Source organism: Pistacia vera, unplaced genomic scaffold, assembly GCF_008641045.1.
Source record: "Pistacia vera cultivar Batoury unplaced genomic scaffold, PisVer_v2 Contig57, whole genome shotgun sequence".
NCBI classification, from domain to species: Eukaryota; Viridiplantae; Streptophyta; class Magnoliopsida; order Sapindales; family Anacardiaceae; genus Pistacia; species Pistacia vera.
The window spans coordinates 153,281-174,862 of record NW_022196412.1 but is presented as its reverse complement, the minus strand read 5'-3'; the positions used below and the strand labels follow the sequence as shown (position 1 = coordinate 174,862).

The following is a 21,582-nucleotide window of genomic DNA, read 5'->3' as shown; positions in this document are numbered from 1 at the left end:
CTCCTGTTCTGCGCTTGTTCTTCGTCTTGGTAATTAAACACTTTCCTTTTTCAAGTTTTTTTTTGAATTTTTTTTTTTTTTGTTTTTGTGGATGAATGTGTTGAATGGAGTTGAGTTGATGAGATAAAATCCAGTCAATTTGGTGGGATGGTTTGTGTGATTGATGAATAGAAGTGTTCTGTATTGATAAAGATAATGTAGTTTATTTTACATGCTGTTTGTGGGAACTACCGTGAAAGAAAAAATGATTTAGGCATATTTTAGGAAAATTGGTTGTGGAATTCTGGAATTTTAGATTAAATGTAACATCAAGTATAACACACAGATATTAATTGAGAAAATTTAAGATTAATAAACAGATTCAGATTCTCATCCGCTAATATATGAGATGTAATTTAAAGTCTCAATTATATACCTGAATGCCTCACACACTCAACCAGAGTTTCATCAACTTTTCCTCAGTTGAGTCAATTTCAGACTTAGTTTTCTGAATTTCTTCTTTGAGGTGACGTTTCTGAATTATAAGCTCCTTCTCTTTCTTTTCGGCTCAGCTTCAGCTTCAGTCTTCAACTGTTCAGCAGTGAGAGAGAGATTAGTTGCAATTGCTTTAGCCTTTTTCAGCTGCAGAAACAGCTTCCAACTTAGATTTTGTCTGATTTGATCTGGGGAAATTTACCCTATGATTTGATATTGAAGTGATCGTGATCGTGATTGTGATTGTGAGCAAGCAATTGTTATTCAATTAAATATTACAGCATTATGGGAGAGGTTAGGTTTAAAGTGCTTACACAATGTCAATTAAATAACATGATTTGGAGTAATAGTATAGACTTAGTGTATTAATTTGAGTGAAGATGTAAATAAACCAAACAAATCCTGTATTCGAGTGGAAAGAAAGCCTTATCCTTCATGAATCACCCTCCATTCACATGTCTACACTTTGTTATATAATTTCTCTGTTTCAGCTGACACACCCACTCATTTCACCGTTTCTTATTAAGCTCACCAGCTCTTGCTTTGATGCAACTACAAAAGCCCCTGCACTTTCCAAGTCACTCTGCCCATCTAAACCCTTTATAAATCTTACCTGTAAATACTTACTACTGGAAATGAAATCAACCCTTTTTGCTCGGCTGCTTCAAATCAACCCTTTCTTATTTATGACAAGAAAAATAAATATTGGCCACAGTTTTACTATAGTGCTTAGAAAGTTACACTATTTTCAGGAGAGAAGTCTTAAACAGTTAAAATGAATTTTAAACCTTCAAGTTTGAAACTACCTGATGTTGAATATGAATATTCTGGCCGCCTGACAAATTGAACAAGTTCTTGTGCTTGAAGAAGAATCATTACCTTCTAAATTTTGGACTTGTTGAATGATTCTGATACCTTTCTTTGTTAAAGTTATATACTTTTTCATCTCAATACCAGAAGAAGAAGAAGATAAAGTAAGAGTAGAAAGGTGCAAATAAAGTAGAAGCCTTTAAATATTCGATTCTCTTTTCACCTTCAATTCCATTATACCAGAGAAGGATATTAAATTAATTTAATTAAGTAGTGTTATACCCCTTGATGACTATATTTTCTTCTTAGCTTCAATAATTCTGGCTGCCTACTTATAATGGGAATAAAAAAAGCAAAGAGATATGAAAGAATATCTACATATAAAAAATCATCTCACCTATCTAACTGTTTGAATATTTTCATATTGCTATTGTTTTTTTTAGCAAGTGGAAATGTTGGTAGCCCACTTTTGAGCTGTGTTTGACATCTCTTAAGGTACTATTCAACCTAACAAAAAAATCAGCAGCCAAATTGTAAAATGATGAATATACTGTATCAATCCTTATCTATTGCACATAGAATAACTGTCGGAGCTATAAAATGGATAATTCGGAAGCAAACTGTGTTGTGATTGTTATGAGTAATTTAAGATTATCCCAGTTGTATGTTTTTCAGATAATCCTGTTCAGAGAACCAAGAAAACATATTTTTTAGAATGTTGTACAAATTTTACGACTGTTATTGAAAAATACTTTTCATTTTCAGTAGTAAGCTTTCTGGCATTCATCACAGGATTTTATTTGAACAACAAGCTTAATTTGGCTATGTGTCTTTGGCAGATTATGATGACGATTTTTATGTATACAGGTTTTAGAAGAAAGCAAAAAACGGTGAGGGCAAAAAATACAACCATTCCTCAGGAAGGCACATCCTCATCTGCACTTCAATTTCGAGACTAGCGACATAAAAAACAATACGAGGACGTGTCGAAAAGAGATGCCTTGGAAGAAGTTTGGTTTAGGACTTCTAACAAGTTTAGGTTAGGTGATGAAATCAAGGGTGGATATCATTTGAAATGGGACCGTTTAGTCAGTATGAGATATGATGGATATAGGCATTTGATATAGAGTTTTTTGGTAGTTTGGAAGTTAGAGACAGACAGTGATGAGTTTCAAGTGTAACAATGTTCTTTAAATAAAGATCAGAACTTTGTAGTGACACTACAAGATTTAGCAAATGGATAGGATTTGATTGTGAAGGTTTGGAAAACGTACCTAGAAACTGGGATTTCAAACAAGCTTGGATTGATGCTTCCGAAATAGGGACTTACCATCCACTAGGTGTAAATCTACAAGTTACAGAATCCTGCTATGAGAGTATTTCACAGAAATTGACTTTCACATTTAATGATAGGAAAGAGACAAATGAAATGTGACGGTTAAGGATTTATTGTTCATGGAACCAGCAGTAGCAAGGGGCAAGTTAATTCAGCAAAGTTATTGATAGAAGTTGGGAGAGATCTCTACAGAGAAAGGAGAAATATATTGGGGGATGCTGGTTACGTAATATGTGAGAAGTTGAATATTGATATCACCCTGATGATGCAACAAAAAGATTACATTTTCTACAACTAATGTGTTGGGGATGTGACATTGAATAGAATGGGTTTGATAAAAAGAATGTGACAGGACAATGGTATCTTATAGGGATGAAATGGAGGGAGATGCAACGGTTCAAGAAGGTCAGTATTCCAGAAGGGGTTATCGAGGACAAGTATGTGTGCAAAAGAAGAAGAACGGGTACTGAACCTGGACCATCGAGAATGTAGAAGATATGGCTTCTCATACTTTACAGAAATAGAAAACAGATTTGAGCGGATAGAAAAGTTTCAAGAAGAGCGTTCACATAGTGAGAGGCAAATGCAAGAACGCAAAGTGATTTCAACACGTTTGCATCAAGAATTGAAGAAACAGTTGACCTCATTGGAGACTGCATGACAGAGATTTTCAACATGATGAAGAACTTCTCAACAGCCTCCTACTCCTCTAGTCAACCCACCCCCTGCACCATGATGAAGAATTTTTCCCTTTTGTTTATAAATAGATTGATTTGAGCGGATGTTGTTAATAAAGATTGTAGTTTGTTTATAAATAAAGTTTTCTTTTGTTTATAAATAGATTTGTCTTTTGTTTATATATGCTACACTCTTTTCAATGTATATGTAATACTAGACATACCCAAAGACATAAAAATCACACTGAAAAGAAATGCATATCCAAAATGCCATATACATTAAGTCATTATCATGAATTCACTATCACACAATCAATGACGAAAATACAAAAAATAAAACAACTGTATAAGCATACACAATCAATGCATTCGGTAGAAATTAACCAAACATGAAAAATTTCTACCAAATACAATTCTATATGCTTAACTTGGCAAAAATATCAAACATCTCCAACGAGACATGTTCATCATTTACAAACTCCTGTCAGTATAGAAACTACTTTGTCCTACGAGATTTGGAACCGGACCAGTTGGCATCTGTCATTGTTTAACAACACAATTTAGCACACAGTATAGAAAACTTAAGGCAATTACAATTATACAAGATATATAACACATACTTGTGTAGTAACTACATCATGGACAACACTTGAGTTTCCGCATCGGTCAAGGAAGTACACGAAAGAAACTATTCTTGTTGTCGCCTGTACCGATGCTTTTCTTAAAAAGTATCATAACACAAATAATCAAGTCGATATTATTCTAAACTTCAAATAAGTAAATAAGTTTCAAAAAAACTATTGAAATAATGTATATTTCTGTAATTTTTTCTTTTTAACCCTACGTACAATTTCTTCAATCTTCGATGCTTTCTCTACATGGAGGACGACCTTGTACGACTGCCTAGGACTAATGATTAGGGTATTCCCCTCTTTAGGAGGACTGTTCCATCTTGACTAGTCAAACTGGTTTCAGAAGAGATGTTCACTGTTGTACCAAGCCTCCCTCACTTTCCTTTTGCTCCAACTGTTTCCTCAGTCAATCATAAACTTGTCATATATTATAATCTTCCTCATTGTTGATGCCAGATCACTACTGTCGAATTAATAGACAACTATCAAAACGTGTCCTTCAATGTTGGTGCTCCACCTATTATAACTGACCTTAATTTTCATATGACATCTGTTCACATTCTTCCTCCAACGCCGTAAGTACTTTTTCGGAACGTGTGAAACCCTTTTATGAATCAACACCATAATGACATGTCTGCATAAATCCCCTGAACTCAAACAAATGACAGTAACAACGAATATCACAACGAACTTCATCAAAGTATAAACATGAGGAACACAGCGACTATTATCTCCAAACACAACATCTTCCCAAACTTGAAACTCCTGCATGAATCACATTTTTCAGAAAAGATAACTCACAATAAATCTTCCGGCAATCTCATCTTGAGCTCTTTAAATTTGCAGTTGTGTATGCACTTTGAAATTGTCTCAATGGGGTAATTAGTTATGCATGGTATCCAAGATTTAAAAGATCTAAAATCAGCCTCCCTTTCTTTTTCCACTTTGGCTCGCAATGCATTATCATATGTTCCACAATTGTTTCAAAATGGTTTTGGATGACATACTCATCAAAAAATGCATGCATCCTTTCACTACGTTGGGTAGTAGACATACTGCCCAGAAAGTACCTTTAGAATGCAGGACCACGTACTCTTCTTTATACAATCCACTAACCATGCATTATCGTGAAGGTTGTGCACATCAACAAATGGTTCCACGCGCTCTTCGAACTCTTCACGCGTAAAGGAATACTACCAACATTTTGCAACTTAAACTTGATAGTTTCATATTCCTTATACCCCCTTAACTTTCAGGTAGTTTCTTCATTTAATGCCACAAACACACCCTATGTCTTGTACCAGGGAAAACAATCTCATTGCATTTTGCATGCCTTATCTTGATCAGTGATTATTCTACAGGAGTGACATCCATGATTCAAGCCAAGAATGAAATAGCCATACAAGTCTCAGTGTCTTCATGAGAAATTAACCACAACCTAACAACGTTGAATGTCCATGATGATCACCCCCCACAAAAGCAGCAAATGGCATGTCATACTGTTCGTCAGATACGTTGTGTCAAGGTGATAACATTACCGAATTCTTTATATGACCCCTACATCTAGCATCAACCCATAAAATTCTGTAATCGACTCTCTCATCTACATCAATCATGTACCAGAAAATTGAATTTCCTTTGCATTTTCTAAAATACTCAAGTACTGCAAAAGCATCTCCAACTCCAAGTTGTAACTTTCTCACTTTTTCAATGTAGTTCCTACAATCTTTTTCTAGAACGTCAAATTCTCTACACCTCTGCTCAAATGAACGTGACTGAAAATTCTTACACGGTCTAATCCCAGCCCTATCATTAACTTCAAGTCGCCTTCACATAGAGTGTATCGTCCGGTTAACCTTGAAATATCTCTTTTTGTCGGACTGTGAAGATCATGGTTATGTTCAAGTACAACTGATTTAATCCCATTTGCATTCACCATTCAAAGCTGCACTATCGACTCTTACAATCTGTTTTGGCAACAGGTTATTTTTTCAAGGTATTTGGACTTACATCTCTCCTTTCAGAACAAGAACATGCCACTGTCACATATCTCATCTCCCATCTTCGCTTTCTTTGATGTATCATTGCTTCAAATCATTTTGTACCATACCGTTTAATACTTCACCGGACTATCAACTGAATCAAAAACCATTCCAATATGAGGCTCTACTTCCCTCTGCACATCCCATATCTTCTAATTCACGTTCATTTTCCTGATTTAATAGTTTTATAATACATAAATAGAGTACTAATACAACTCAAAATAAATAAACAATACGATACAATAAATTTACCAATATCATTGAAATGAGGAAACTGGACTCTTCCATATTTGAGGCAAACTGGACTTCCATATCTTGAGGCAAACTGGACTCTTTCATATTCTGAGCCAAACTGGACTCTTCCATATTCTGTAATTAGCAATCCAATACTAGTGTTCACGTTCACGAAACTGATTCAAAAATCCGCAACAAATTTTCTGTATCAGTGTTTTTCTATTGTAACATATATTCAATCCAAAATATAATACAAAACTAAATAAATGGATAAGTTATATAAAAATGTTCACGGTAAAAAACTAAATAAATGTAAAATTATATAAAAATGTTTATGACCTGCACAAATCTCTCTAATCTCCCTTTCCTGTAAAAAATGGATCTCTCTTTCGACGTAAAAATGGCTATGGTTTGATGAAATGAACAGATGATAGCTTTCGTATTCACACGGTAGTTGGAAAATGAGGAGAAAACGTTTGTTGCGGGAATAATGGCTGAGGAATGCAGACGCAACACTGAGACGAAGAACAGACGGCAACGATGAAGCAGAAGGGGACGACGAATTTTGGCACTGGTTTTCTTTCGCTCGGAGAATTTTAGCGCTTGTTAGAGGAAGCGTTTGGAGAAGCTAATGTAAACAAAAAACAATATTATTACTAAAACGCGAAAATGTTTTTTTTTTTTTTTAAATTTTAATAACATTATGGACAGGCGTCATAAATAATAGATGACCGTCCATTAGTAGGACGGTCGTCCATAATTAATGCCCGTCCATAATGGATGGACGGCCGTCCCTAAACTTTTACAAATTTTTTATTTTATTTTAATAGGGAGGGTGTCCTATTATATGAACGGCCGTCCTCGCATATGGACGCTGTCCATATAACATGGACGGGCGTCCATGTGAGTGAACGGGTCCAAATTTGATGGACGGCCGTTCACTAGAAAAAAATTATAAAGAAATGGGAGAACGCGTTCCACGTCGGCCGGTACAGAAATTCGGTGCTAATATTTCGATCCCGTAGTGTTATTGTTCTACTAAATACAATGTTTCCCTAAAATATGTACAAAGGAGTTATGTTTTACAACCTTTGCTTTTACTCCATGGGTCCTATTTTATTTTTATATATTTACACTGCAAACCATGAAACCAAAAAGCTGAGTATTTGCCAATGAAAAAAAAAAAAGACTTTTAATTCTAAATTGCATGATATTTACAACATTTTAATAATTTATAACAGTAGCTTAGGCAGGATTTTATCTCATATTTTTGTATTGTTTTTTCCTTCATCAACATCAATGTTTTAAGAAGCTACGACTGATCGCATTGCCAGGAATGGATCAACCCATGCATTGAAATAAGAGGCAAGGGTAGGTTCAAGAGTAAACTGGTCATGAAATTTGTACGATCTATTCATTTAATCAACAAATGCGCTCTCTATATATCCACCACCTCTCTATTGTTAATCCATATAACTCTCACTCCAGTCTTTCCTTCCTATTTACACTGTCTGTCTTTCTCTTCAACCTTTTCTTGAAAGCTATTTAAGTTTCATAGTTTTTTCGTTGATTTGCTCCAAGAATGGATAGTTCTGCATGTTACGACAAGGCGGGTCTGAGGAAAGGGCCGTGGACAGCTGAAGAAGATCAAAAACTCTTGGACTACATTAAACAACATGGCCATGGAATCTGGCCTTTGTTGCCTGCAAAAGCTGGTAACCTTCAAGGGATTTTAACGGAGAATGATCAAAGCTACGTAGCTCAGTTTTATAAACTCTTTATTCATTTGGTTTTTTCTCTTTTGGCCTATTACAGGACTCCAAAGATGCGGGAAGAGCTGTAGATTAAGGTGGATTAATTACCTAAGCCCCCATATGAAGAGAGGAAAGTTCAGCATGCGGGAAGAACAGACCATCATTCAACTCCATGCCCTTCTTGGAAACAAGTAAACACTTTAAATAATTGCTTTGTTAGAATTTAGTACCTTTGAAAAGTTGCTGAGCTATGAACTTGTCATGATAATGTGTAGAGCTTACAAACATTTCTTCTTGTTATAGTAGAGTATCTTTTGGTTGAGTTGTCAGAGCACACCCACAGAAGGAATAATGGATTGCGTTACCCTACAGTTTACTTCTGTTAATGGAAAACTGAGCCTAATAAATACTTTATTTGTTTTGTGACTTTTGTCATCGTGCAATTGATGTACATGTAGTATCATAGCATGTTAATATGTAAAGTATATAAGAGTAATTAGAAACGGGTCTCGCATTACTATTGTTACGTTTTTTAGGTGATGATAGGTCTATTTATCATTATTAGGTGATTTTTAAAAAAAAAAAAAAATGCTCATTTATATCTTTGTCTGTTATTGAGAAAATGATCGATTTCTAATCATGAATGGAATACTTTCGTTCAGGTGGTCCGCCATAGCAAGTCAGTTACCAAAACGAACTGACAATCAAATAAAAAACCACTGGAACACACATCTTAAGAAGAGACTAACCAAGATGGGAATCGATCCTGTGACCCATAAGCCCAAAACCGACGCACTCGGTTCGGTCATTGATCAGTCCAATAAGCACGCCTCGAACCTTGGCCACATGGCTCAGTGGGAGAGTGCAAGGGTTGAAGCCGAAGCTCGATTTGTCAGAGAGATGAAATCAGTGTCAAAGCCTCCATTAGACTCTTCGCCAACTCAGCTAACGAACAAAAGCAGGGTTGGACAAGCTAGACAAGAGTGTCCTGATGTCCTTAAAGCATGGCAAGGAGTGGCTTCCGGCATGTTTGGGATAACTAAAGACAGCCTTGAGTCGCCAGCCTCAACATTCACTATCCAGGAAACAAGCCAATAAACCCAACTTTTGGATTAATAGGCGATAATGTTGTCGTAAATTTAACTCCATGCTTTGAGGAACCGAACCATATGCAAGGATGGAAAGAAAATATGAGTAAGTCAATGGCATTGCATGAAATGATGTACTCCACGGATCAAGCATCGATGGCTGAGAATTTCATCTTCGGAGGTTTGTCAGACATAATGGATTGTGATTCTGGTGCACAGAGTTCGTCTTTGAATGGAGAGTGCTCCAATGCTGCACCTGCATACAATGGAAGTTTTGAGGACGACAAGAATTACTGGAATAGTTCATCTAAGGCCCCAAAAAACTTTTTTAAATTTATATAGTAGTTTATCAATTTCAGAATTTAAATTTAGTTTGAGTGCAATATTGTTTGAAATGAAAGATAAATTATGATGGTAGGACTATTGAACCATTTTTTTTTTTTTTAAATTTTACAAAGAGTAATGTTATATATATAAACTATTTCTCACGAACTGATGTCCCAACCTTACATATTTGATATACATTTATCCTAATTGATTGTTAAGTTTATCTCTAATGCAAGTCACCAATTCACATTAAAATCTGCCAGTTTATATAGACGAGTTTGTATTATTTAGGAGATTTTATCCTTTTACAAGACAAAAAAATATTATAACCTAGGTTCTCTTTTTGTATCGTTTTCTTTCTACATTTTATCACGCCTGTATGAGATATATATGTTTATCTATCTTTATAATGTCTAATAGAAATGTATTACTATAATCCAAAGTGTTTCCAGTTTCATATTCATCAAAAGGGCGGATGTTAAATATTCCATTCCAAACATGAGAGAATAAATAGACCCTTTGGTTGTTTAATTCAATTAAGCAGTAAATATATTAATTAATGTGGATTTTTTTTCATAATTATATAGCTTGGTTAATTAAATCCAAGATGCATTAATTGATGGACCTCACTAAATAAAAGGCACTTGTCTCAATCTCTGCTTTATTTTAATCAATGCCCCAGCTGGATAAAGAAAACCCTAGTGTGTGTGTGCATTAACAATCAAAATTGTAAGTAACAGAATATAGGATTTACAAGATCAAAATTGTAAAAAAGAAGATGAGCTCATTAATTTTAATTTCCTATATACTAATTTAGTACTGAATATAACAGATTGTTACTGTGTTGTCGGAATCAGTGACGAAATAAAAGCTGAAATTGGAAGAGGCATTAATTGATGAATCTAAGTGAAGTGAATTACTTGTCCTAATCCTACTTCTTAGAATGCTCTGCCCATGACAAAATAGAGCAATGTTAACCTTATTCACGAACTTACTAACCACCTTACTCACTTTTATAAATATAAAGTATAGTACAGGTACCATAATCATAGTATGTGTACCATATGTAATTTTAACAAAAGTGAGTAATGTGGTTAGTAAGTTCGTGAGTAAAGATAGTATTTTTGTGACAAAATAATATCTACAAGGGATTCTCGCTAACCTAGTTAACTGTCATGTTTCTCACACACGTGCAAAGAGAATGTCTGAAAAACTTGTAAGTAGGCATTTGAAAGTGTGAAACTACCATTAACATTGATGTATACTTACGTCTGGCCATTTTCGGTCAAATCTCTGGCGGAAAATGGCCATACGACGCACAGAGGTCATTTCTTGTCTTCTGTGCATCGTTAGGTTGTCGACTGCCGGCTGCCGACGATGGTTGCCAGCAGTCGGTTGTGGTTGGGTTGGTGGAGGTGCTTTGTTGATTTTCCAAACTTTTATTATGGGATTATTTTTGCTAAATTTTTAAATGGAGGGGGTTATAATAATCCAAATAATAATCAGTATTAAAAAATAAGATAATAATAATATTTAATTAGAGGACAATTTAGTAATTTAAATAACATACTCACCAATTTATTCCTCCCAACCAAACATATTAATATAACATACCCACCAATTAACCAAACACATTTTTCTAAATATTCTCAATAATCTTTAAGATAATTTAACTTTTCAGTAATCCAACATCCCCTAAATCAAACGTCCCCTTAATAAACAAAAGTAAAAGTACAAAACCCCTTAATTAATAACTAATTCTATCTATAATTAACTATTAGCATATATAAAAGTAAAAGTTGTGAGACAGACAGAGGGATCAAGCACACAGGAAATGAGAATATGGGTATTTTGTTTATGCATCATATATATTTGATAAGAATGGAGTGGTGCTACTGCTGTCAACGAATTCCTGATTATTATTTAATTCATGGTGTCATAATAATGCTGACAGGTATTTTGTTTATGCATCATATATATTTGATAAGAATGGAGTGGTGCTACTGCTGTCAACGAATTCCTGATTATTATTTAATCCATGGTGTCATAATAATGCTGACATGGGTTTGTGTGTTTGTAATGAATACGTTTATTAATAAGCTGAAGATAGAAAACTATTTTTGCCAGTTAAGGTTTTCTATCAATTTTATTATAAATTAATTAATGACAATAGCTTTGTTATTGAAGAATTTTCATGGTATGTAATAACTTGGGAGTATATGTCCGTCAGATTTTTTTATAAACATTCTCCTATCTTATCGACAAATTTAGATTCTCATAATTTAATTTTTACTTTTCCATAATGCCATTGCTTAAATGGATCTGACTTTACACGAGTATAAAAGAAGGGCTTGTGAATCAAGTGCAGTATGAGTAAGAGATTCGGAGTAGGGTTGCATTTCCTTATTAGGAAATTGTTGATGCGTGATTTTAGACACCAACCAACCGACACGTGTACAACGTTGATTGATCAAGAGGCACACGTGATTGTGAGTAAAAAAAGAAATAAATGCAATAAAAGCGTTTTAAAGTGGTTCGGATGCTAAGGTAGTAAGTCCTACATCCACTGATTTGTATTAATAAAGTCGGTCAGGTCGCAGCAGTGGACTGACTTACAAAATGATTGACAAGAAAAATAAATACAATGTTGACCGAGTGAGAGAGAGCTAATTCCAAGTGTAAAATAGCCGAATCCCTTTAATGAATGGGTCTTCCTCTTTTTATAGTGAGGTTAGTGTAAGTAACCATCAGTAAATCCATGGGTTGGTGCGAATGTCAGGAGTAAATCCGGCTTTATGTCACATTTCCCACCTTCCAAACTGATTTTACGCGATTTGGAGCAGAGAAAAGGACGCGTGGGAGCTCCATGACTGCTGGCAGGCCTGACGTGGGTTTACCGTTCTGACAGGAGCAGGTCACCCTCCCATCACATGATCTCTTACGTCAGCCCTTGATTTTCCAGTAATAACAAAAGTCCCCTAGTTTTTAAGGTTTGAGGATTGAACCTTGGAAACTAAACCATTCCGGGATTGGAAATCTGGGTAGCTTTGACCTGAAGAACAGGAGCTCGGGTCAAAGCCTTTTGCGAATACATCCTTGCGCGAACTTCGCCTAAGCGACCTGAAAATCATCCTTAGGCGAGCTAGCCTCATCGGGCACCCCTGACTGCTTTAGCGATGAACCAAATGAGGTTATCTCTGCACTGACAGGTGCTCTGCGCGTGTCAGGTGCGTGTCAGGCGCATTAAACGAATTGTGTGCTGGCCCATAATTGCTTTGACAAAGCATTAATTGTGCAATAAATTCGAAACGACAACTCTCATCTCAGCATTGAATGCAGCGTGGGGCGCATTTAATGCGGGGAGAGAGAGGCGCGTCGCTTCGACTCTAGGGTGGTAATCGTCGTTTCGGAATCCATATAAAAAGTTGAATTTTTCAGATGGTACCACTAGTATCTTTTTGTCTTCGAGTGAGAGACTTTTGCAAAACGGAGACTTTCTTTTTACGATCGGCGTTTTTCCGATATCTGAAGCAGGGATTATCCTCGGTCACGCGACCCAGAAGGTAAAATCTTTTTCCTTTCCCCCCTTTTTGTTTATTTTGGTGTTGCAATGGCGTTGGGTCTTTTGATGTTTCATCAGAGACGTGACGCCGGAATCAGGTTCGGGTCGTGAATGGCGGCTCGAGCTACTGTTAGGGTTTAAGGACTATTCCACGCCGCCGTGCTAGGCGACATCCGATGGCTAAAATGACCTTGTCTGTCGGTATTGCAGACCTTTGGAATGGAACCCTCAACATCTCGACCTGAGGAAGGAGCTGGTTCGTCTTCGCGGGATGTCCCCGCGAACGTATCCCTCGATGTCTTCTTGGTTCTCACCTGAGAAGAGTTCGATTAGATAAAGAGGCAGTTCGACATCCGAGCAGAGGTGTTCCTCGACGCCATCAGGTCGTCGCGACATCCTGCCGACGGCCTAGCTGCGATCTCCGAAGAGATCTTCAAGGGTGGGGGAACGATTCCTTTCCACCCTTTTGTTAGGTCGGTCTTGGACCACTTCGGGATTGCACCGATGCAGTTGATGCCAAACGCGTATGTCATCGCAGTCGCGATGTACATCGCGTGCCGCGAGTGCGGCTTGGGCGAGCTAACTGCAGTGGAGCTCGGCGTCGCGTACTTCCTCAAGAAAAGCAAGGACACGGATTCTTACTACCTGTCCCGGCGACCTACCATCGCTGCAGGGATACATAGCTATCCCAGCAACGCGGGGGCCTACGAGATGAAGTTCTTCTTCTTCTGCTACGACGGCCACTGCCACTTTCAAAACCCGAGTAGGTTTCTCTTCGCTAGGTTTATTGGCTGTAAGCCTCTTTTGCTCTAACGACCTGTATTATTTTGCAGTTAACAAGACGACCAGCCAGGACTTGCTCTCCGACCCGGACAGGCTCGTCTCATTTGGAGTTCTTCCCGAAGAGAGCCGGGACGCGAGGAAGCTTGTAACAACTGCGAACTTGCGGAAATACGGCTTTCTTAGTGAGAGGGCATCTTTAGAGTCCCTAGAAGGTAAGTTACGCTGATACTCCTGGTCGCAGAATAGTTTTCGTTCGATTACTAACATATTCTCATGCAGCGACCATGCCTCCGAGAGAGTCCGGGCAGACCCGACGAGCACCGTTCAAATTCCCCCGCTCGAGGAGAGAGAGGGAGGCCGAAGCTGCTCGCCCCTCAGTGGTTCAACCGACGCGACCTGCCGTGCCTCCCCAGACCCGTCCCGAGCAAGAAACGACCATATCAAAACAGGTCGCTCAACCTTCTGCTCGCACAAAGCAGAAGGCCCAGCGATCGAAGAAGAAACAGATTCAGGCCGAAGAGTCTGGGACTGAAACTGAAGAAGAGCCACTGAGGTGGAGGCGAGAGGTTAGGAGGAGGTCGGGCAAAGAACCCGAAGAGGAGGTGGTGGCCGCCGATAAGGCGAAGGACACACTGGTGCTGGACGAACTTGGGGACCTGCCTGAGTACCTGCAGCCGGTAGTCTACTCTCTGCTCGAGTGTGGGCTATCGGAGTTGTACGATCAGTTAGCAGATTCGGGCGACGTTGACCTGATGACCACGTCGTTTCAGCACATGAGCAAGGTAAACGACTTCTTTCTTTTCTTTTCTTCTCTTTTTTTTTTTTTTTTTTTTTTTTTTTTTTGTGTGCTAACTCTTTTTGCTCGTAGGCTCTGCTCGCTATGAGGATGTCCCTGGAAAAGGCCCGGCTGGGGGCCGTGAAGGGAGAAAACGACCTCAAAGATGAGGTTACGAAGCTCAAACAGAGCCTGAGCGACGCTGAATCTGAAAGAGCTTCGTCCGCTGAGGCAGCGAACAAACACCTGAATGAGAAGTTGGCTGCCATGAGGACAGTCGACTTTCAGAAAGCAGAGCTTGAGCGACGTGCGGAGGAGATAAGAGAGCTCTAGAGGACAACAGCTAGGCTCTCTAAGGAGGTCGGGGAGAAAGAACAGGAGCTCCAAACGACCTTCATACGAGCTCAGGAAGCGGAGCAGGAGAGAGAGGCCTTTCAAAACGAAAAGATAGCTCTCGAGGTCGAACTCCAGGAGAGTCAAGGGAAAATTGCTTCCCTGACTGAGGAGATCCAGAACCAGTCCGAGGAGATTGAGGACAAGGCCGCCGACTGGGCGATCGGGTCTATTTACACGCTGCGACCAAAGAACCCAAATCTGGACATGTCCGACCTCCCACTGGGTTGGCAAGAGACCTTGCGGATCTTGGCAGAGGAAGACGACGAAGCAGCAGCAGCAGCCGCCAGGGGGTCCGACCAGGCAGAGGGTTCGGGTGTTGCTTCGAAGGATCCCCCCACCGACCAGGCCTAATGTAATGAGGCCCCCTTTTTTTGAATTAACAGGGTCCTTAACTTTTGTTGTAAATAAATGACAATACATTTCTTTCAATTGTTGTTCGCTTTATCATATATGAGTGCTATTCGCAATTTCAGTTCGATTACATAGGCAATATTACACATGAATTAAAAGCGAACAGGGTAAACTTGAACTGTTAAGCGAACAGGATAATACTTTACAATTACAGGGAACTTAACAAAATCGAACTAATTTATAACAAGGGTTGAGTTCGGGATTACTGATAGTATGGTCGAAGATGCTCGGCATTCCAAGCTCGGGGTACTTTGGAACCATTCAACCTTTTGAGGTGGTAAGTCCCCGGTCTGATCACCCTGTCGACCCGGTATGGACCTTCCCAGTTAGGTCCTAGTACCCATGTATTTGGTTCCCTGGTTCCGAGGAGAACTTCCTTCAGCACAAGGTCCCCGACCTGGAAGTCTTTTCGCTTGACCTTTGAGTCGAAGAATCTTTTCGCACGTTGCTGGTAGGCTGCTATCCTTAGCGAAGCCTTGGTGCGGTGTTCTTCAATAAGATCCAGGCTCACCCTCATAAGTGCTTCGTTTTCAACTTCATCGTACAAGTCTCTCCGAAGAGAACCAGTTCCCACTTCCACGGGAATCATTGCTTCGCAGCCATAGGCTAGCGAAAAGGGCGTCTCTAAGGTGGAGGTTCTTGGAGCTGTCCTGTATGCCCATAGGACTTCGGGGAGATTGTCGGCCCAATTTCCCTTGGCCGCCCCGAGCTTGGCTTTTAGAGTGTGCTTGATGGTCTTGTTGACAGCTTCAACTTGACCATTTGCTTGCGGCCTGGCGACTGAGGCGAATTTTTTGTGAATGCCTAGCTCGTCGCAGAAGAGCTTGAACTCCTCGTTGTCGAATTGTTTCCCATTGTCTGAAATGAGGGTGTGAGGAATTCCGTAGCGGCACACTATGTTCTTGAAAACGAAGTCTTTCAGCTTCCTGGTCGTGATTGCGGCCAGTGGTTCAGCTTCCACCCATTTCGTGAAATAATCTACCGCTACCGCGACCACGGCATATTTAACTCCTCCCTTTCCGACCGGCATGGGGCCGATGAGGTCGATCCCCCACATAGAGAATGGCCAGGGACTAGACATCGTTACCAGCTTGTGAGAGGGGGCTCGTGCAATGCTCGCGAACCTCTGACACTTGTCACACTTCTTGACAAAATTCTGTGTAGCTTCCTGGATCCGGGGCCAATAATATCCCTGGCGAACCACCTTGTTCGCTAGAGACCGTGCGGCGGTGTGATTTCCGCATATCCCTTCATGGATTTCTCTCATGATATAATCTGCCTCTTCGCTGGTCACACATCGGAGGAGAGGGGCACTGAATCCCCTTCTGTACAGTTGATCCCCGATGAGCGTGTAACGAACAGATCTTATTCGCAGGACCCGTGCCTCGACCTTGTCATCGGGCAAGATCCCATTTTTAAGATACCTATAAACGGGCGTCATCCAGGAGTCCGATTGTGTTACATTCACGGCCTGTTCGGTTGCACTAGTGCTCGGGATCTCGATAAACCGAACCGGAATGCTATCAGGTGCCCTAGAGTCCAACGACAAGGCTATTTTTGCCAAGGCGTCGGCCACAGAGTTGCTATCTCTGGGGATCTAAGTGATTGTGAAATGCTTGAACTGTTCCAGCGCGGCCTTGACTTCTTTTAGGTAACAGACCATGTTATCTTCCTTGGCTTGGTATTCCCCTAGGATTTGGTTGACGACTAGCATAGAGTCGCTGTGAACACATATTGCGGTTGCGCCCATTTCTCTGGCCAACCGTAGTCCGACGAGCAGAGCTTCTTACTCAGCTTCGTTGTTGGTCGCCTTAAATCCAAACCTCAGGATGCCGTGGATACGAGCCCCTTTGGGGCTCAACAGGAGGAGACCTGCTCCTGCCCTTTTTCGGGTCGATGATCCGTCGACATAGAGATTCCAGGTCGATAGGTTCTGAATGTTCCCTTCGATGACTTTGTCGGGCTGTTGGTCCGACTCATTTGGGAGGTAGGAGAATTCTGAAATAAAGTCGGCGATAGCTTGCCCTTTGATGGTTGACCTAGGCTTGTACTTTAGGTCAAACTGGCTTAATTCCATTGTCCATTTGAGCAGTTTACCTGAGGCTTCCGACTTCTGGAGGACCTGCCTGAGGGGGTAATTGGTCATTACATGGATTGTATGGGCGTGGAAGTAAGGTCGTAACTTTCTAGAGGCGATCAACAGAGCATAAGCCAACCGTTCCATTTCAGGATACCGCATCTCGACATCCGACAGACGCTTGCTCGCGTAATAAACAGGCCATTGAACTTTCTCTTCCTCTCGAACTAGAGCTGCACTGACCGCGAACTGCGAGACGGACAGGTACAGGGGCAAAATCTCTTGTGGGTGAGGTTTAGAGAGGATAGGCGGTTTCCCGAGATGCTCTTTTATACTCTGGAACGCCTGTTCACATTTGGGAGTCCATTCGAATTTCTTATTGGCCTTCAAGACATTGAAGAAAGGCAAACAACGATCTGTTAGTCTCGATATGAAGCGGCTTAGTGCCGCTATTCGCCCATTTAGGCTCATGACCTGCTTTTTGCTGGTCGGGCTCTGCATATCAAGCAGGGCTTGAACCTTCTCGGGATTTATTTCTATCCTTCGCTGATTAACCATGTATCCCAGAAACTTTCCTGATGATACCCCGAATGAACACTTGAGAGGATTCAATTTCATTCTGTAGAATCGGAGGATGTCAAACATCTCAGCGAGATGTCCTATGTGTTCTGAGGCGACCTGGGATTTGACCAGCATGTCGTCCACATAGACCTCCATTGTTCTTCCGATCTGGTCAGCGAACATCCGATTAACCAGTCGCTGGTAGGTTGCGCCAGCATTCTTGAGGCCGAAAGGCATAACTTTGTAACAGTATAGCCCCCAGTCTGTAATGAAGGACGTGTGCTCCTCGTCTGGGCCATACATAGGGATCTGATTGTACCCCGAGTATGCGTCCATGAAACTTAGCAGCTCGTGCCCCGAGGTGGCGTCCACGAGCTGGTCAATTCTTGGTAGAGGGAAGCTGTCTTTCGGGCAGGCCTCATTGAGGTCGCTAAAATCAACGCACGTCCGCCATTTTCCGTTTGGCTTCTTTACTAAGACCGGGTTGGCAACCCACGTCGGGTACAATGCCTCTCGGATGGATTCGCTTCGGAGGAGGTTTTCCACTTCTGACTTCAATGCAGTATACCGTTCCGGATCCATTGCTCTTCTTTTTTGGTGAACTGGCTTGGCTTCACTGTCGATATTTAACGCATGGCAAATAACGTCCGGGTTGATCCCGACCATATCTACATGCGACTAGGCAAATACGTCGATGTTTTCCCTGAGAAAACCTTTTAGTTCGTTAGCGAGTTGGGAGTTGAGATTTTTACCGACTCTTAACACCCTGCTCGGCTCTTTCTGGTCGACCTGGACTTCAGTCAGGTCTTCAACTAGCCCACTGGAGGGGCAGTCTTGAATGCGAGGGTCTAGGCTATCCTCAACCGGGCCAGGTCGTGGATCGATCCTGTTGATCGTCATGGCCTGGCGAGGTGCATCTCGCGGAATGCCCTTCCCCTTGTGCGCCATCTGGACTGCTTTTACATAGCAGTCGCGCGATGCGCGCTGAGAGCCACTGACTTCCCCGATCCCCGTCGGGGTGGGGAACTTCATTTTCAGATGATAGATCGAAGTGACCGCCTTGAACTGTCTCAGCAGAGGTCGCCCAAGGATCCCGTTGAAGGCTGACGGGCAGTCCACCACCAAGAATTCAACCATTCTGGTCACTTCGTCAGAATCGCCCAGCGTGACCGGGAGTGAGATTGTTCCCTTAGGGAGTAGATGATCTCCCGTGAATCTGTATAGCCGGAACGAGGCAGGCTTCAGGTCGGCCTCGTCCAAATTCATCCTCTCAAAGGTAGATGCGAACAGGATATTCACAGCACTCCCGTTATCCACCAGCATTCTCTGAGTGTTAAAGCGCCCTATCAGGGGAGTGATTACAAGGGCGTCATCGTGGGGATGGTGCAACCTGGTTGCATCCTATTCGGAGAAGGAAGTTTCTTCCTCCCGGCGAATCTTTTGAGGTCGCTGATCCGCACTCATTACTCTAATGGGGTCCTGATGAGCTTCACGAGCATACCTTTCTTGGGCACCTCGTGAATTTTCAGCAAAATGTAGTCCCCCGAAAATCAAATTGAGACCGAGCACCCCTTTCTGATCGCGACGCTTCCTACTTGGCTCCCCCCGATCTTTTTCTTTCGAGGGAGCAGAGTCATCGATGTACACCTTGAAATGCCCCTTCTTGATAAGTTCTTCGATTGCTTGTTTCAGGGCTCGGCACTCATCAGTATGGTGCCCATTGTCCCTATGATAGCGACAGTACTTTTTATTATTTCTAGCTGTCGCAGGGGTTTTCATGGGTTCAGGTTCTCCGAGCAGACTGGCTTCTTCGGACTTATCAAGGATGACTGATACAGAGGCGTTTAGCTGGGTGTACTGGGGCCTGTCGCGGTCACGACGAGGAATCGGGGCATAAGACTTCTTGTACTCGTAGCGGGGTTTCTTTCCTTTTCACTGGTCGTCACTATCTCCTTTGCGATCAGCTCTTCTACCTTCTCCCCGACCAGACATACTGCTCGAAGCTCCGTGATCGCGATGTCGCAGTGCCGCCAATGAATTCTCTATGCGGAGGTACTTTTCCGCGAGGTTATAGAATCTGGTGAGGGAAACATCGTCCTCAGCCTGTAATTCTTTCCACAGGTCAGTTTGCGGGCGAACTCCGGCTATGATGAGAGTTCGTATGGACCCTTCGGGGGCATGAGCCACCTTGTTGAGTTCCCTGTGGAAATGGTCGATATAGGATTATAGGGACTCGTCCCTTTCTTGTCTTATATTGCTGAGATAACTCAAAGGCATCGAGAACTTTCGATTTGCTTGGAAATGCTGCATGAACGTCGTGCTCATCTGAGGCCATGAACTGATCGTTCCCGCTGGGAGCGACCTTAACCACCTTTTGGCATGAGAAGTTAGCGTCACAGCCAGGCAACAACATTTTGCAAGATTCGAAACCTGGTGGAGCTCCATCAGGTCATTGAACTCATACAAGTGGTCTTGCGGGTCATGGTTCCCATCGAACGGCCGCATGTCAGGCATTCTAAAACCTGGCGGGAGTGGAGCAGCTAACACTTCGGGAGAGAAGGGGGATGCAGAGGCGACTTGGGCCTGTTCGCTCTGCTGCTCTCTCAGCCTGTCCAGAGCTCGCTGCAACTCCTCAATTTGTGGTAACGGAGCCAGTTGGGGATTACTTTCCCCCACGCGAGTCCGACCCTCGCGATTACGATTTAGGAGAGTCCGGAGGTCCCACTCCTCTTCGCCCTGGCCGGCGTTTCCGGCCGCTCTCGACACACTCTGGTTGGAGGCGTGCGAAGGCGATGGATGGTGTGGGGTATTTTCACAACCCTCGCGGTGGTACGAACCGCCCCGCGAGGTGTGAGGAACATCCTGACGATAGCGATCAGGATCGTTCCGCTGGCGGTGATAAGAATCACCCCGTCTAGCACTTCTGTTCGGGTTCACATGCGACGTGGCATGGGACAACTCGAGATTTATCTTTTCGCCGAGTCTCAGTTTTACTAGAACCCTGCTCGGGGCACGGTTTGTGTTCGCTGGCCCTCTAGAGCCTGTATGCTTGCTTTTTGCCACTTGCTTACCCTTGCGTCTACGCGCTGCAGTGCTCGCGGCATGAGCTATTTCCCTTTGCCTCGCTTTCGCGCGACCTGCAGGCGTTTTTGGCGGTTGCACCGCCCCAACTGTTCTAGAGGGCACGCCTTGGTCCAGACGATCCAACCTTTGGTTGACCGTCTGGAGAGTATTGTCGAACCTCTCCAGGTAACCTCTGATGGTGGAGTCAAGTTGCGAAGTTGCTGGGATATCCATCGCAGCAATTTGTAGGGATGGAGGTACTCTGGAAGGGGTATCCCCTTGGGTCTGGGGAACTCCCTCAACGCGCTAGTTAGCTTGTTCAGGTTCAGATTGGCGGGCCATCTGTTGCTGTAGGACCAGTAGGTTAGAGATTCTCCTGATGAAGGATGAACACTAAATCTGGCCCTCCTTCTAGCGCCAAACTGTTGATGCGTGATTTTAGACACCAACCAACCGACACGTGTACAACGTTGATTGATCAAGAGGCACACGTGATTGTGAGTAAAAAGAGAAATAAATGCAATAAAAGCCTTTTAAAGTGGTTCGGATGCTAAGGTAGCAAGTCCTACATCCACTGATT

The 21,582-nt window shown here is 41.9% G+C and overlaps 1 protein-coding gene across 1 annotated transcript; it reads left to right on the top strand.

Annotated features, from left to right (window-relative positions):
* Positions 1-7,787: 7,787 nt before the first annotated feature.
* On the top strand, positions 7,788-9,057 carry LOC116108780 (transcription factor MYB106-like). Its single transcript, XM_031395016.1, has 3 exons — positions 7,788-7,920; positions 8,021-8,150; positions 8,622-9,057. Exons 1-3 carry the CDS (start codon positions 7,788-7,790, stop codon positions 9,055-9,057), a joined length of 699 nt encoding a protein of 232 aa, XP_031250876.1.
* Positions 9,058-21,582: the final 12,525 nt, after the last annotated feature.